Source organism: Felis catus, chromosome C1 (assembly GCF_018350175.1).
Source record: "Felis catus isolate Fca126 chromosome C1, F.catus_Fca126_mat1.0, whole genome shotgun sequence".
NCBI classification, from domain to species: domain Eukaryota; kingdom Metazoa; phylum Chordata; class Mammalia; order Carnivora; family Felidae; genus Felis; species Felis catus.
In genome coordinates, this window is record NC_058375.1 from 21,954,598 (window position 1) to 21,971,038 (window position 16,441).

Genomic DNA, 16,441 nt, shown 5'->3' on the forward strand with positions numbered 1-16,441 from the left:
AATTTCCTAAGCCTTTTACAGTCGTATACTCCAGGGGCTGAGTCAGCCAGGCGACCCCATAATAAACACTTTCATCCAGGACATTCTCTTTAGTAAGATGATGATTCTTCCAAAGCATCATTCTGAAATTACTTTTAAAACCTAATCAACAACATGAGTATATGGAAGCTACCAATTTGTCTCAAATGCGCAACTCATACTTAGGTATTTTTCATAACTTAAGTGTGAGCTGCTAGTATTACAACGGGGAGTAACCTGTAGCCATACCAGACCTGTTGCAAAGGTCTTTTATTTTTTAACAAGCCAAAAGTTCCTTCAAAACTCAAGGTTTAGCCCTAAAATGCTCCCCCTACTCCTTTTAATTTTTATATCCATGGCTTTCAAGTCCTACCTAACGTTCCCTGGTTCTCATAGTTTTCCTCTTTCAACATCTTCTCCAAGCAGGACTCATCTGTTTTCCCTGAAACGTGTAGCCCCTGCTGGCCCTGCTTTGCAGAAGTAGAACGGGAAAAGAACAGACCATACCCGGGGAGGCAGTCAGTTAGCAATTTCGAGCTGTGAATCTGTCTCATTAACTAGTTGACGCAGATACTAGCCAGGGTGGCCACGATTCTCTATCAAATTCTACAACGACAAAGTATTTTTTTTTTTTTTTTTGGCAAGTTGTGGAACGGAAACCACACCATGGAAACTCTGTACGGAGTTTTAAAGATAACGAATTACGACTTTAATTTACTCTTGTAGAGAGATCGCCAAGGCTTTCAGTAAGGCAAGACGATACTTTCGAAACTGTCACTAGACTACTCACTCAAACCCGAGTCTCCCGCCCAAAAAAGTGTGACACATGCAAGTCAAAAAAGGGGCCTCCCTCCAGAGCTCCTGTCCCCGGGAAAGATGCGTGGTGACCGTCTGATCCACTACACTGGGCAAGAGGTGAAAAGGGAGCAGGAAATCCTGTTTGTTTATTTCCAGCAGCTCTGAGAGCGGGAAAGGTCGGTCTCTAAACGGAGACGAACCAGGCCCCGCTGGCGGGGCCCGGGAAGGAAAAACCCAGGCCTCCTCGGGGCCTTGGAGCCGTACCCTCCCTCCTGGAGTCCCAGTCCCACTCGGGTTTTCCTTCTCCCCGTCCCACTCAGATCCTCACCATCATTCCCATTATCCCTCCACCACCCCCACCCGCGCAGGCGCAGTGGGAACCAGGGCCTACCCGCGCCCCCGAGGCGCCGCGACTATGGCGGAGCCGGAGCAGGCCGGTAGTAGCTCCGCGCCGGGCAGGCGTCGCTCTCCCGTCCCCGCCGCCTCCCCGCCACCGCCGGGGCCCCGTGCCCACCCGGCCGATCCCTCTTCTGCCCTCCTCACCCGTTCTTCAGATCCACCTCCAGGATCTTCCCGTAGCCCTTAAAGAAGCGCTCCACATCGCGCTCCCGGGCCTGGTAGCTCAGGCGGCCGATGTACACCCGCGGCATTCCGGCAACAGTGGCGGCAGCTTGGCCCGGCCCCAGCCCCCCTTAGGCGGCGGCCGGCGAAGCGAGAGCGCGGCGACGGCGACGGCGGCGGCGGCGGCAACGGGCGAGCGGCGGGACGGACGCAGCCGAACCCTAGCGACGTACGCGAGCACGCAGCACGCGAGCGCGCGCCTCCCGCCTTCCCCGCCCTCCCCGCAGGCGGAGGGTAACGGGAGGGAGCACGCGTTCGCTTCCCGCCCGGCCAGGAGTGGGGGCGGGGCTTGCCCATGGGCGCTCCAGCGTGAGGCAGGGCCAGATGATCGACAGGCGGCGCAGGCGGGGCGGACGGTGCCCGCCTCCCGGCACGTCCTCTCGCGAGCTCGCTGTGGCTGAGCCTGCGCCGCCTTCCGCAGCCGGGTGGCTTCGCTTCTCCCCCGGAAGTGCCTGAGGCTCCTCCCGCCCTGCAAGCGTTCCTGCTTTTGTCCTTTGAACCGGGAGTGGTTTCGACTTCTGAGCAGGAGCTTTGGAGTTAAGTCCGGCTTCTAACCGTCTTTGTATCCGTGACCTTGGGCCGGTTACGCGCCACTTCTCTGAGTCTCGTTGGTCTTCTCCCTGCAAAGGGAATAGCAATTCCAACCTTCCAGAGTTGACTAGAGAGTTACACATGAGAATACGTCAAGCACTTCGTACTGTTCCCAGCACATCGCAAGTGCCCAATAAATAATACCACTATTATTTTTTTAAAAATAGGACAATTTAAAGAGCAGTGTGGAAAGCGGAGAAGGCTGGAGTTTTGGAGCTAAATTAGGCTTGACACTGACTAAGTTACTTGGCCAATTTATTTTCTATTGTAAAATTAATTTATCCCATTTCAATTGGACGACCTGGGTAACTAAATCCGGCAGTATATAGGGAAGAGTGTACTGTTTGGGACAGTATCTGGAACGTGGTAGGAACCAATAAATATTGGTTCCCTTCTCACGAACCCAATTTCCCTAGAACCACAAAGAAGTTTTGTTTGCTGTTTTTATTTATTTGTAAAATTGTATTTTGAAAGGATAATTCATTAACTGGTTCAAGTAATACGGCGAAAAGTCTTACCATCTCCGTCCTCTGGCCGCCTAGTTTCCCACCCCCGAAGCAAACAATGTAATCAGTTTCCTAAACGTTCTTTGGGAGGTACTTCACACAAATAAAGCAATATAGTGTACTATATGTACAGTTTTGCACTTAACTATATTTTGAAAATCATTCCATCAGTACAAAAGGAGCTTCCTCGGGACCGTTTTTATGGCTTATAAAATACCATTATACACAGTAATTGACTGAATAGGTGCAGCAATGAAGGATTTTGAGATAGGTTCAAACCATTTGTTATTTACACCTGCCGTAATGAGTAACTTTGTATATACACATAGGTAGGATGTATTCCTAGAAGTATGACAGTTGGGTCAAAGGGTGTGGGCAAGTGTAGTTTTGATAGATATTGCTCAATTCTCTTCCATAAGTACCTGTTTCTCCATCTCATCAACACCATGTTATCAAATTTTATGATCTTTGTCAATCTGATAGCTGAAAAACACTATGTCGGGGTAGTGTAATTTGCAGTTATCTTGAGTGGAGTGAGCCTCATTTCATATCTTTTTTTTTTAATTTTTTTTTTCAACGTTTATTTATTTTTGGGACAGAGAGAGACAGAGCATGAACGGGGGAGGGGCAGAGAGAGAGAGGGAGACACAGAATCGGAAACAGGCTCCAGGCTCTGAGCCATCAGCCCAGAGCCTGACGCGGGGCTCGAACTCTCGGACCGCGAGATCGTGACCTGGCTGAAGTCGGACGCTTAACCGACTGCGCCACCCAGGCGCCCCACATTTCATATCTTTAAGAGACACTTAGACTTTCCTTTCTGTGTCTGCTTACATTTCTCCCCCTTTTTATTTATGGATTCATAAGAGCTCACTATATATTAGGGAAATCAGCTCTTTGTTAGATGAATTGGAAATATTTTTTCTGAGTTTGACTTTTGACTTTGCCCAGAGTGTCTTCTGCTATGCAGAAACAGAAGATATTTATGGAGGCAATTTATCCATCCTTTATTTTTCTTTGATTCTGGATTTTGTGTGGTGGTTTTTCTCACTCAGGTTTAAAACAAAACCAAAAACAACCTCTCATGGTTTATTATGCTATTTTCAGGACTTATATTGCAATCTTTGATCCATTTGGAATCTAGTTGTGTAAGGATCATAATATTCTTAAGAACTGGTACTAACCTTGGTGGTCTTATAGTCTGATCAGCCTGTTAATACAGATGGGAAAGACAGCCCTGGCAGAGGGGAAATGCCAGGCTCTAAACCCTCTTCCTCCTCCAGAGTTCCCTAACTCAGGCAGTGACACCCTCCATCCAGCAAAGTGCTAAATAAAGTTCAACCTGCAACCACCACACCTAGTCTATCCTGTTGATTCTTCCTTCTAAATGTTGCCAGATGCATCTACTTCACTCCCACTGGCTAGTTCAGGCCCTGTCACACTGTTCACACATCAGGGTTTTTACCTGGGCTGTTACTTCTGTCTGCAATATGGTTGACTCCTTATTCAGGTCTCAGACCTTCCCAGCCCACCTTATCTCAAGTATCCCATCACTAGGATACCACTGTATTTTATTTGATTTTTTCACAGCACCTACCAGACTCTGCAATTACCTTGTTTATTCACTTGTTCATGGGCTTTCTCCACTAGGATGTAAGCTCCCTGGTATCCAGGGCCAAGTTCTTTGTCTCTCTCCTACTGTATCCCTAGCACCCATGACAGTGCTTTTCACATATGGGCATTCAAAATAGTTACTAAATGAACAAATGAATGATCTCTTACCTGAACTACTTTAACAGCCTCCTGATTCCCCTTTTTTCCTGCCTCTCCGTGAGATACAGACTCAGGGAAATTTGAACTCTCTTCTGATTGACATGTTAATGATCACTGGAGTCAAAAAAATCAGGACTGGTAGAGGGACCAGACAGGATCAGGGGACCTGGCTCCTAGTGTCAGATCTGCTGCCTGCTGTATGACTTCGAGCAATTCACTTCACCTCGCCTGGCGTCTTCCTCTTCTGTAAAGTTATGATACTAAAATCTCAATGATAGAGGGAAGTTGCAAAAATCAAATGGAGATGTGGGTGAAAGGGTTTATACACTGCAAAGGGTTAAGGGCACAGGGAAAGCTTTCTTTTCTTTCAGGGAGTGCGAACATCTCCTTACCTCTGCCATGTTCCTGGATTTTCCTGCCTGCAAATGCAGGCAGATATTGTGCCAGGCCTAAGTCTCTCTTCTCTACCATTTCCAGCTGCTTTGGATGGGCCCAGTGTCTTACCCAGGGCATGGTGCCTACCAAGAAGCATGAGGCTGGCAGATGCAGCCAGGAGCTTTCAGGGGCAAGGACATGCGTGCCTGCGACACTCAGATGAATGCAAGAACCTTTTTCTTCTGGGCCTCACGTCTTTCCCTGAGGAAAGCAGGCTTATCTATCTCATCTCCCAAGGCACAAAGCAGTCAATATTATGTCAGTGGCTGTAGGTGGTGGCAGGGTGGATGCTCCCAGAAAACAACAAACAGGGAGCACCACAGTCATGAAGCCTCAGGGCGTCAGGTGTGCCCAAGCTTTTTGGTTTAGGAGGTAATGCCTGTTCGTCTTCTTTCAGTCTCCTGGGGCCAAAGGTTCCTCCCCCAGCCATTTAGAAAGGATTTTGTTTATTTAGTGGGCCAACAGAGCTGTCCCAACTCCACAGCATGAAAATGAAAAACAGCCGCCTATACTTGTGGAATATGGAAGAGATGATCCAGTTGAAGTCAGACCCTCTTTTGCCACGGTCTTGTCACGGTCTCCTTTCTCTGCTGGCCTCCTAGATGTTGGTAATCCTCACGCCGGCCTTTGAAATTTCTGCGGATTTTACTTGTCTGAAATTCAGAAGCCTGGGAATTTCTGACTTTATCTCTTCGTTTAGTGCCTCCCTTCTCCCAACTGTCCCCCAAACTGCTGCCAGAGGAATTGTTTTCCCAAAGCACAGTTCTCATCTTCTGGCTCAGAAATCTTTTGTTCCCTATTGCCCACAGGCTAAAGTTCAAATTCCTTAGCGGGGAATCACAGACAGCCGCAATTCAGTTTTCCAGCTTCAGCTTGATTGATTCCAATATAAATTGAATCATAGAATATGTATCACTTATGGTTAGCTTCAGAGACAGCCCAAATTCTACAAAATTAAATAACACAGAGGCTTGTTTCTCATGTAAAACAAATCCTGAGGTGGGCAGCTGGGGCTTCTGGGTGCCAGGAACCCAGGCTTCTTGGATCTTGTCACTCACCCATTCTTAACATGATCAAAGATGGCTGTACAAATTCCAGGAATCAGGTCTGTGTGCCAGCCAGGAGGAAGATGGAAGGGGAAGAAACAGGTACAGGCTGGATGCTGGCTATATGTTAAAGAGGTTCTTAAGAAATCAACACCTACCACTTCTGCCTGCATCACAAGGGATGGATCTTGTCTGCTGCAAGGAAGGCAGGAAAACTATTTATTCCAGGCTACCATGTGCCTATGTAAAAATCATGTGTTCTTAGGAAGAGAATGGGTATTTGGGGGGAAATGACAAGATTCTAACATAAATGCCCTGCCTCCATAATATATTTTGCTTAATCTGGTCCCTTAGTCTAGAAGGCATGTCTCCCTTCTCTGAGAAGCTGGGTGGCTCAGTCGGTTAAGTGTCTGACTTCGGCTCAGGTCATGATTTTGCAGTTCGTGAGTCTGAGCCCCGCGTCAGGCTCTGTGCTGACAGCTTAGAGCCTGGGGCCTGCTTCAGATTCTGTGTGTGTCTCTCTCTCTGCCTTTCCCCTGCTTATGCTCTTTCTTTCTCTCAAAAAGAAACATTTAAAAAAATAAAAATAAAGACAATAAAGCACAACCAAATGTCACCTCCAGACCCCTAGAGATACTGTTCTTAGGATGTTTTGCACGGCCCTCCACAGGGTCTCTAACCATAGTGTTAGGAACCTTCCTCCATCGTGTCTATCTCCTCTGAGTCTGTACCAGGGGCTGCCCCCTCTCCATGGCTGCAGGCTCATCATTCCCCTAACCCAACACTGTGGACTCCTCCTGAAGAACCTAATTCTAACCGTTCATTGCTGTAGCCTTTGGGCAGCCTCCTCCACCCTCTCAGGCGTTTTTTTCAAGGACAGAAGACACGGGACGGGAGGGACTTGGGCAAGCTGGGGCTGATCCTGAGCCTACGTGCACAAGGTAGCAACTCTTATCAAGAGGACACGTGCAGACCTTCCCCAGCTCTGGGCTGAAGCCAAGTCCTTTTCTCCAGAGGACACACAAGATGCTCCCAAAGGCAAGAGCATTAGGTCAGGGGCCTACGTACGTGTCTGTGATAAGCCTGGGTGCCCTCTGGTCTTCTGAGCCAGTTTCCCCATATCACCCTGCTGCTGAAAACCCCTCTGTGCCTCGCCAGTTCTGAAGGGTAAGTCCTGAATTCTCGAACCTTTCTGCTCTGACCTGTACCCACAGCTCCCATCTCAGCCCTCACACTCTCCAACCTCAGGCAGCAGAAGCAGGCTCGCGCATGTGCTGCTGGATGCACGTTTTCTTGCTTGGCCTTCACCATATGTGGTGGACGCCACTTCTTCCACGAAGCCTTCCTTCAACCCTCAGGCAGAGTTGCCGTGTCTCCAGGGCCCTCTGGACACCTCTGTCAGAGGCCTCATTGGTATGCTGGGAAGGTTGGTCCCCTGCACTAGGCTAAGCAGCCAGAGGGCCAGCCCCCGCCTCCGCCCCCTCACAGGCATCCCTGGCCTCAGGCACACACTGGGTATCTAGTAAATACTCCTTGAAAGAGGCTCTTGAGCTAAGAGAAAGTAGGCCCGGTGACCAGGGAACATTCCCGAGTCTCTAGTTTTTTTCCATCAGGGTGAGTGGATCATAAGGGAAACACAAAAAGTCACATGATGTCAAACTCTTCTCTTTCTCTGAATAAAGCTACTCATTTTCAGAACCCACTTTCATGTAAGGAAGGCTCCCCTGACTCCAGGCCTAGGACAAGACCTCAGTTATACCATCATAGCACTTCGCATGCATCTTCTTTAGCACTTGAATCACCAGGGCAGTGATTGTGGGACTGTTAGCTTAATTCAGGGTTTCTCAACAGTGGCACTATGGACATCTTGGGCTGGATCATTCTGTTGAGGAAGGCTGTTCTGTGCACCAGATGCTATCTGAGCAGCATCACTGATCTCTACCCACTAGATGCCGATCGCACCCTGTCAATTATGACTGAAAACGTCTCCAGACACTGTCAAACGTCCTTGGGGGTAAAATGACTTCAGGTTGAGAAGCACTGGTGTAACAACTATTTCCCCAGTTAGGACAGACATTCCAGGAGGGTGGTCCAGCCACCTGAGACCCCGACTCCTTGGCTCCTTAGCCTGGCATTCACCCTCTCAGGTAGCTGATCCTCCTCCCGTCCCACACGGAGCCCCGCACCACCCAGAATGAGTCAAACCTTCCTTTCTATTCCTCTGGGACAGCCTGGGGGTGGAGACTGCATCCTACTGGCTTTTGTACCTGCCACTCCCCACCCTCACTTTGCTTTCAGGGTGGTCAGGAAATCATCGCTGGAGGACAAGTTGGAGGATGGGCAAGGGGGCTTCTTAATGCTGGAATGGCAGGTGCACAACTGAGGGTTCTTCTCGACAGGGATGACTTCTGTTGGTTTTGTGTGTGTCTGTTCTTAGGAAGTTCAGACTTTATTAGATACCCAGGGGCTGGCCCTGGATGGCTTCACAACCCCCCTAGTCAGAGGGCAGCCTGGGGAAAGCTGAGGGCCCTGACCGAGGGGCCCGAAACCAGTCCTACCGATCCGTCTTCCCTCCCACCTCACTCTGGCTCCGCTCCTATGCGATTAGCACATGGTCAGAATCTGCTTTGAAGACACGAAGGGCTGCACTGAGGCTTCCAAGGCACGCTGGTAGTCCTGCAGTGGGACCTCGGAGCAGGCAGGGGCCGTGAGCTGGCCTCGGCTGATGAGACTGCACAGTGTGATGATCAGCTCCTTGAACTGGGCTGTGGGAGGTTGGAGGAAGTCAGACGTGGGAACAGCGGCAAGACAGACCGTGGGCCACCCCCAGTGGCAGGAGCTGGCGCTGAACTCCAGGAAAGCCCGAGAGCCCAGGCTTGGCCATGGATAGGGAGGCTGTGGAGGCAAACCGGTCCCCGGCGGGGTAGGACAGAGGAGACGGGGAGCGGCCCCAGGAGCTGATGGGCAGGCAGAGTGGTGGCTACGAGGGCGCAGACCCACAGAACCTGACTGGGATGTGACTGGGAGTCCTGAATGGCGGGAGGGGCAGGATTACTTTGAGTCAGCTAGAAGAGGCAGCTAGAAGAGGCACAGGGAGGGGTGGGTGTGCCTGGCGGGCCAGCTGGAGTGGAACAGACGGGCTTTGCTCAGGGAAAGGAGCTTTGCCTGAGAGCCCAGGGCTCCCTTAGAACCCTACGAGGTGAGAGGTCCCGAACATCCCCTCTTAGGGCCTGCCCCCAATATGGTCCAGGAAGATGGGAAGTGGCAATATGGTCTTGGCTTAGGCTGACAAATGTTTTTTCATAGACATCAAATCATGCAACATTCAACTCTGATCACGCCCCCTGTTGGAAGCGCTTCGGTGGATCTTCACTTGCCTTTCAGGTAGAGTCTGAGCTCCTTAGGGTTTGCAAGGCCTGTCATAATCTGGTCGCAACCTTATCTGGCCAGGCTCCCACCCTCCGCAATGGGCTTTTGCACGGGCTACTTTTCCGGCCTGAAGTATGCCACTGACGCCACCACTCTCCTCCCCTTCATCGGGGCGACTCCATGTGATTCTTCAGTCTCAGCTCGAGGGGTCACCTTCTGGGCAGCCAGCCCTCCAGAAGAGGAAGAGTAGTGTACTGGCTCAGGTTCTGGACTCGAAGAGAGTAGTTCACACCGTGGCTGCACCACTCCCTAGGTGGGGCGACTGGACAAGCTACCTAACCACTTTGAACCTCAGTTTCCTCCTCTACCACATAGGGCTAACGACGTCTAGGCTACTATGATATCCAAACTGAGATGGAAATAACTTGTGCAGACCCCAGGGTTAGGCCAGGCAGAACCTATCACTAGTAATGGTGGGGGCAGGATTCGAACCCAGGTGGGCCGGCTCCAGAATTTACTCCCTTTACGTGGCTGTCTTCCATGGCAGTTTTCCCCACTGGCAGCTGCTCAGGACGGGGACGGTGTCTGCCTTGCTCAGTGCCGCCACCCCCCAGGACTAGCCCACTTTCCCCCAATACCTATTTGCTGGCTGCGGCTGTGGCTAGAGAATATTTTCCTTTAAACTGCCGTGGTGCTGGGGAGCCAACCACCTCTCCAGAGCTCAGAACGGCTGGTCACTTCTGTAGTAGGCACTGCCCTCTCATGTGACTGTTCGCAATGTGGCCATCATCCACTCACCTGGACTGTGGTCCTTCTTCCACTGGGATAACCAAAAGCCTCGAAGTTTGAGATCCTTAAAAATGAGCTGGCTCTGTGGACACAAGGACGTACTGGGCTCTGAGGGCAAGCACTTCGGGTGATGCCTAAGGTACAGACCCGCCCACCCCCACCCTCCTGCCCAAGGACAAGGGCACCATGTGGGTTTGGACAACTGTGGTGTCCAGGTCTGCCTCCCTCACCAGCTTACCACAGAGGCTATGACAGGCTGCTTGGCCATTCCCCCGTAGGTCACCATGGTTCCCCCAGGCCTGAAGAGACCAGAGAGAACAGAGTGGGTAGAGACAGAGATAGAGCTCTTCTCAAACCTGCCAGAACACTTCTATTCCCACCCTGGTTTTGTTAAAAAAAAATGTTTTTTTAATATTTACTTTTGAGAGAGAAAAAAAGAGAATGAGAGGGTGGGAAGAGAGAGAGGGAGGGAGGGGCAGGGAAAGAGGGAGACACAATCCAAAGCAGGTTCCAGGTTGTGAGCCGTCAGCACACAGCCCGACGTGGGGCCTGAGCTCACGAACTGTGAGATCATGACCTGAGCCGAAGTCAGATGCTTAACTGACTGAGCCACCCAGGCGCCCCTCCAAGCCTGGTTTCTGAACCTTGATCTCAGAATCCTTGGGAATGTTTCAAAAACTACAGATTCCTAGGCTCGACCCAGACCTAATGTATCAGGAAGCAAGAACCTGTATTAAAGTCAACCAACAAACACGTTGCCAGATGACATGATGTTTAGCCAGGGTTGGGAACCCACCGATCTAACCACCCAGCCGGGCTTGGATGAAGTGTTACAAAGAAGCACGCTCTATTGAGAAGAGCTCAAGACCTGGCTCCCCTCCACTCCTAGATGTGTGGCCTTGGGCAGTGCACAGACACTGGTGCAGTGCAGACCTCTGCCCTCCGTCTGTCCGGACTCACCTGAGGATCCGTGAGGTGAGATGGCCATACAGATAAGGAACAGTGTGGGTGGGGAGAGGGAGGGCAGTGGGCAATTGCCGTCGCTGCAGGAGGGGTCTTGCCAGGACCTGCTGTCTGACACCCACATCCGCCCCAGCAGTCCAACAGGGGAGAGGCTCAAATGATTTTCAAAAACTAAGAAGCTTGGACTTCTGTGCTCCATTTAACCTGTGCTCCCTTCCCCACTCCCTGGCTTTTAGGAGTCTGCTGGTCAAGGATGATGGTGGGTGTGGACGTGGTGCTTTGTGAACTACAAAGTGGAAGCTGTTGCCGTGTGAGGCACGTAACTCTTTGTCCATGAGGTTTGTGGGCAGTTTGGTCTTAAGTTCCCTGCGCCTGACACTTGTCCCAGAAAGTAGCTCCTTTCTGGGATCAAGCCCTCCCCCTCCCAACTCCCCACAGCCTCTGCACTTGTTCTAATCTGAATAGCTGACGTTTACTGGGCGTTTTTTAGGTGCTGGGGCCAGGTCTGAGCATTTCCATGTGCACTGATGTGGTGAGTCGTCCCTGGGACCCCCAGGGAGCACTTTCATTGCTCTCATTTTACAGCGGGGAAAATGAAGCCCACCTCTGTCTGTATGGCGATTTGTGCATCACCTCAGGGTCTTTAGACGACCCTTCTGAGGCAGAAAGGGTTTCTATCCCCCCACTGTACATGCGAGGAGACTGAGGCCTGGATCTTTTACGTATTGCCTAACTTTTCACAGGCCCACAGCTCGTAAGTAGCAGAGCTGGGACTTTCTGACTCCAGCGCCTACATCTGTAACTACTGCTCAAGGCTTCCTCCTACAGCGAGTGCCGCGGGGGTCACGGGCTGCCCTTGAGGCTGCCGAAGTAGGGCGGGAGGGGTGGACGCAGGAGTCACGAGAACTTGGGGTTAAGCCTGGCTCTTCCACTTCCTAGACTTTGGGCAAGGTAGTTACCCTCTCTGGGCCTTGTATCAATGGGGATGGGCAGAGTATCCCCCACTTTGGTGGTTGCGGAGGGGGGTGGGGTAAGTCAAGCACTCTGCACAGAGTCTGGTGCACAGGCGAATACTCAGAGATCACTATCACAGCTCTCTGACCACATGACCCATCTCCCCATCTAGCCTAGGAGTTCTAGAGAGTTCCTTCAGTGTCTGAGCCATCTCTGTGTCTCTTAGCTAGTGAGTGCTAGCAAGAATGTGTCAACCAATGTTGCTGAGGGGATCCCTGCTTTAGTTGGAAAGTTCCTCAGCTCAGGAACTTTATATGTATATTTTAAATGTTTATTTATTTTTGAGAGAAAGAGAGAGAGAGAGAGGCAGAGCACGAGCGGGGGAGGGGCAGAGAGAGACGGAGACACAGAATCCGAAGCAGGCTCCAGGCTCCGAGCTGTCAGCACGGAGCCTGATGCGGGGCTGGAACTCACAGACCTTGAGATCATGACCTGAGCTAAAGTCAGACGCTTAACCGACTGAGCCCCCCGGGCGCCCCAGGAACTTTATATTAATGGCAAAAAGAATGGAAGGACACCTACTGTTAATATTGTCAACAATGCTTATCCCCCTTGGTGGTGGGATGATAGCTAACTTTCCTGCTTAATTTTTCCTTTGTCCTTTTTGGGGGAAGATTTTATTTTTTAAGTAATCTCCACACCCCACATGGGGCTCAAACTCACAACCTTGAGATCAAGAATTGCACCCTCCACCGACTGAGCCAGCCAGGTGTGCCCCTTCCTTTGTACTTTTACATGCTTTCAAAATGCTTTGCGATAGCAATAACGTTACCTCTAAAATTAGAATCTATTTTTAAAAGCTAATAAAAAATTTAAAAGCTAACAAGCTAGGACTAAGTGACTTTTGAAGAGGCCCCTAGGTTATGAATCCTTAACTGTTCCCCTATCACAGAAAGCTTAGCCATCTACCTGGGGTCCCTCGGAAAAACAAAGCGGCTGGGTCTGTCGGTCACCTATAAAGGAACAGGCTGAGAAAGGAAGTGCCTGGATAACCAGGAAATGATGGCGATCCATTTCCTACCCAGGGTTATGCTGACCTGGCTTGGCTTGCGTTGCCCACTGGGATTGGGTCACTTGCCAGTCCTCCCAGCTACAAGCCCGGAGAGCTGGGGCCAACGAGACTTGCAGGGCCAAGGGACTTACGCTAAGTGTCTCAGCAGCTCTGTGGAGCTTTTCCCGCCAACGCAGTTGAGAGCAAGTCGGGGCTGGGGCATGTCCTGGAAAATAAGGAACCTGTAGTGAGGGAGCTACCACTGTATGTGTGGGATTTCTTTCTTTAAAAAAACTTTTTTTTTTTTATGTTTATTTATTTCTGAGACAGAGAGAGACAGAGCATGAGCGGGGGAGGGGCAGAGAGAGTGGGAGACACAGAATCGGAAGCAGGCTCCAGGCTCCGAGCTGTCAGCACAGAGCCCAACGCGGGGCTCGAACTCACGGACCGCGAGATCATGACCTGAGCAGAAGTCGGTCACTCAACTGACTGAGCCACCCAGGCGCCCCTCTTTCTTTCTTTTTTCTAAGTAGACTCCATGCCTAGTGTGGGGCTTGAGCTCACGACCCTGAGACTGAGAGTTGCATGCTCTACCGACAGAACCCGCCAGGTGCCCCCTTACTCGTGGGGTCTAAAGCTTGCCACAAACGGCACTTCCTTTCCACAGGTGCTGTGTCAGGGGGTGGGGGGCAGTGAAGGAAAATGGGATAGTGCTGCCTTCACACTCTGCTCTGCAAGGACCTTTGCTTTATCAGCTTAATCCTGTTACGTTTTGGAATTTTGTTCAAAACTCCTCTCTAAGAAAGGACAGACAGAGGGCACGTACATTCCTTTTTGAAGGACTCTAGGTCCCCCAAGTGTACTTCTTCTCTGTGCTCACAGCTCGGTTTGAGTTAGAGGTGCTGATCTGCCGCTCCGGAAATGTTCTTAAGAGGCAGGTGTTCTCGAGGGGGTGTGTGTGTTTGGTCACTCCTGGGTTCAGGAGAAAGAGGCTGAAGTTTGGTCACCTGTTAGGTATGCTGGGGGTGGAGGTTCTAGAAGGTTAAGAGGCTGTGAGTTCAGAGAGACCTGGGGCCAGCCCTGACTCCACTTATAACTGTGTGGCTTTGGTGAAATCCTTTATCTCTTTGGAGACTTGGTTTTCTCATCTAGAAAAGAGAGAGCACCTGCTTTGTTGACCTTTTGTGGGGATTATCAGATACAATACAAAGAGAGGGCTTCAGAGACGTACTTCTTTCCTTTCTCTTCCTTCTCTGTGGCTCAGTTTCCTCAGGTCCTCTCCCAGCTCTGAGACTCACACTAACTGTATGGGCTGATGTGGCCTGCTAAAAATATTCAAAAGTACAAATAATCCAGGGTTTCTTGGACTTCGTCTGTCTCTACCGCCTCCCTCACAGCATCTGGGCACTTGATGCATGCCGTCCCCTGGCTGAGGGAATGGGTTTTGTCCTTCCACAAAGAGACGAAGGGAGGATTTGGAGAGAAGTGACGGGGCCAGTCCCAGCTTTTCTATCAGGTCAACTTTTTCCAGGGAGATGAGCATGGAATGAAGGCACAATGCCCCTCAGCCCACATACCTTAAAGAAATTTTTCATTTCATGCTTCCTTAGCTGCTCTTCTGTGAGAACATGCTCGGCCCCTAGACTCTTCAGTCTGTCAGTCAGCTTCTGGATGTCAGGCCTAGAAACCAAGCACAATCCACAGCCCTTAGTCACTCCTGCTGCCTTTCTCTCCCAGAGGCTCCTAGGACTCCTCTGCTATGGCTGTGAGAACATGAGTTTCTCTTTGTGGGAAGCTGGGATTGAGGGTAAGCCAGGCCCTACGCAGGGGCTGGCTACCGGATTTCATCACACTCCAACACCTCTTGGCCTCGGTTTCCTCACTGGCAATACAGGGTGATTTCCACAGTCCTTGCCAGCTCAAAGGTGCTAGAAACCGTCTGGCCCAGGGAGAAGTCATTTCACTTCCTGATTTTGTCTACTGAAATGACAAACTTCATTTCCTTTCTCCTCCTCTTTTCAAGGGGCTCTTCAGGGTGTTGTGCAAACATACTCCAGCCCAAGGGTGGCTCTGGGCCTCTTTGGCCAGGGCAAACAGACTGATTTTTGTTAACACAACTGAGGGAACAGGGAAGGGAAGCGAGTGTCAATTCTCCCCCAGAGACTGGACTTCCACCACAGATACAGCCACGTTTGTTGACAGCGAGGCTTAAGGAAACTGGAAGGCACGATGGAAAGGGAACAAGGCAGGGAACTGAGTCTATTACTGACTTGCTGGGTCTTCCTGAGCAAATGGCTTCCTTTCCCTGAACCTTGTTTCCTCACTGTAACACAGATGACAAGCCTGCCCCATCTCCTTCACATCCATATTTAGTACAGCTCAGGTGCCACACAGATGCAAGGGGAGAAAGGGCCCCGGGTCAGACAGTTTACAGAAGGAATAACAAACACAGCTTAACAGATTCCCAAATATGAAGCGTGGCCTTGAAATCACGAGGTTATCACAGACGCAAAAACTCTCAGCTGCTCAGCAAGGGCCGGCTTCAGCTCCTTCCTGCTCTCCTTTTACATTTGGGATATTCACTCATCCAATAGCCAGAGGCCAAGTGGGCCTCCTTTCCGGCGGCTGAAGGATCTGTCTGCGGGCTGCTTATGCACGGGCGCCATCTGGTGGACACAGGGGCGCTTGCAGGGATGCTGGGTGGAAAGGCCTAAGTCTCGTGCACTGGGATCAGGCCCCCCCCACGCACCTGTCTCGGACCACATTGACGGTCCTCAGGCCCAGGGCTGCCGCGATCTGAATGACTGCTTGCCCCACTCCACTGTTGGACGCATTCTGGATGACACTGTCTCCTGTAGAGCCAGGAAGAGACCCAAGTCAAGTCCTGAAGACCTGTAAACAGGTCAAGTGCTTCCTGTCTGGGTTACTATTATAGGGCAAGAGATGGGAGTGCTCAGGCTCAGAATGACCCAGGACCTGGCTGCTGAGTCTTCTCAGATCTTGGAGTGTTGCTTACTCTTTTCCCAGTGACCCCCCCCACCTCCAAATTCCATGACACCCATGGTGCCTCCCAGGGCTTGGCAATTAAGAGTCCATACTATATGTAATTTAGATCCCACTGTGTAAACGATTTTATATTGTTCATCATCCTCTCGATTTTTATGCCCTCAAATCTCTTAGATTATTTCCATGGTTTGCAATGTTTCCCTCCTTCTCTCTTCCTTCGTTTTGAAATCCCATATACTCCTTGAAGCACAGCTCAAGCGCGGCCCCCTTCCCATCTTCCTTCTGTGTGCTCCTCTGGCTCTCTCTCCGCACATGGTGTGCCCCGTCTTATACTTGGTTGTGGACATGCCCATTTCTAGCAAGAGCCTGCAGCTTCCTGAGGACAGGGCCATGCCTTATTCCCCCTTTGTGCTGCTCAGTAAGGGCACACTGCCTTGAAATGGGATCAATGCTGGAGAAACCCAGAGCTCCAGAAACAGCATCCTACAGATAGTCTGTGGTCAAAGCCGAGGCTTTGGAACTAG

The 16,441-nt window shown here is 50.8% G+C and overlaps 2 protein-coding genes across 6 annotated transcripts in view; both read right to left on the minus strand.

Moving 5' to 3' along the window:
• Positions 1 to 1,699, minus strand: part of SRSF4 (serine and arginine rich splicing factor 4) — a 28,442-nt gene extending 26,743 nt beyond the window's left edge. The window contains exon 1 of the mRNA XM_003989779.5: positions 1,360 to 1,699. Coding sequence (XP_003989828.1) covers positions 1,360 to 1,466 — 107 coding nt within the window. The 5' untranslated portion in view covers positions 1,467 to 1,699. The remainder of the gene's footprint in view (positions 1 to 1,359) is intronic.
• A 963-nt stretch (positions 1,700 to 2,662) lies between these two features.
• MECR (mitochondrial trans-2-enoyl-CoA reductase) overlaps positions 2,663 to 16,441 on the minus strand; it is a 37,060-nt gene continuing 23,281 nt past the window's right edge. For 4 of the 5 annotated variants that reach the window (XM_003989787.6, XM_019836524.3, XM_045035424.1 and 1 more), the window contains 6 exons: positions 15,661 to 15,763; positions 14,489 to 14,591; positions 13,064 to 13,137; positions 10,182 to 10,242; positions 9,953 to 10,025; positions 2,663 to 8,550 (listed from right to left, as the gene is read on the minus strand). In XM_003989787.6, the coding sequence (XP_003989836.2) occupies positions 8,390 to 8,550; positions 9,953 to 10,025; positions 10,182 to 10,242; positions 13,064 to 13,137; positions 14,489 to 14,591; positions 15,661 to 15,763 (575 nt within the window). In that variant the 3' untranslated portion in view covers positions 2,663 to 8,389. Of the gene's footprint in view, positions 8,551 to 9,065; positions 9,421 to 9,952; positions 10,026 to 10,181; positions 10,243 to 13,063; positions 13,138 to 14,488; positions 14,592 to 15,660; positions 15,764 to 16,441 lie in introns of those variants that run through there. The other variant, XM_019836522.3, reaches the window with a different exon arrangement.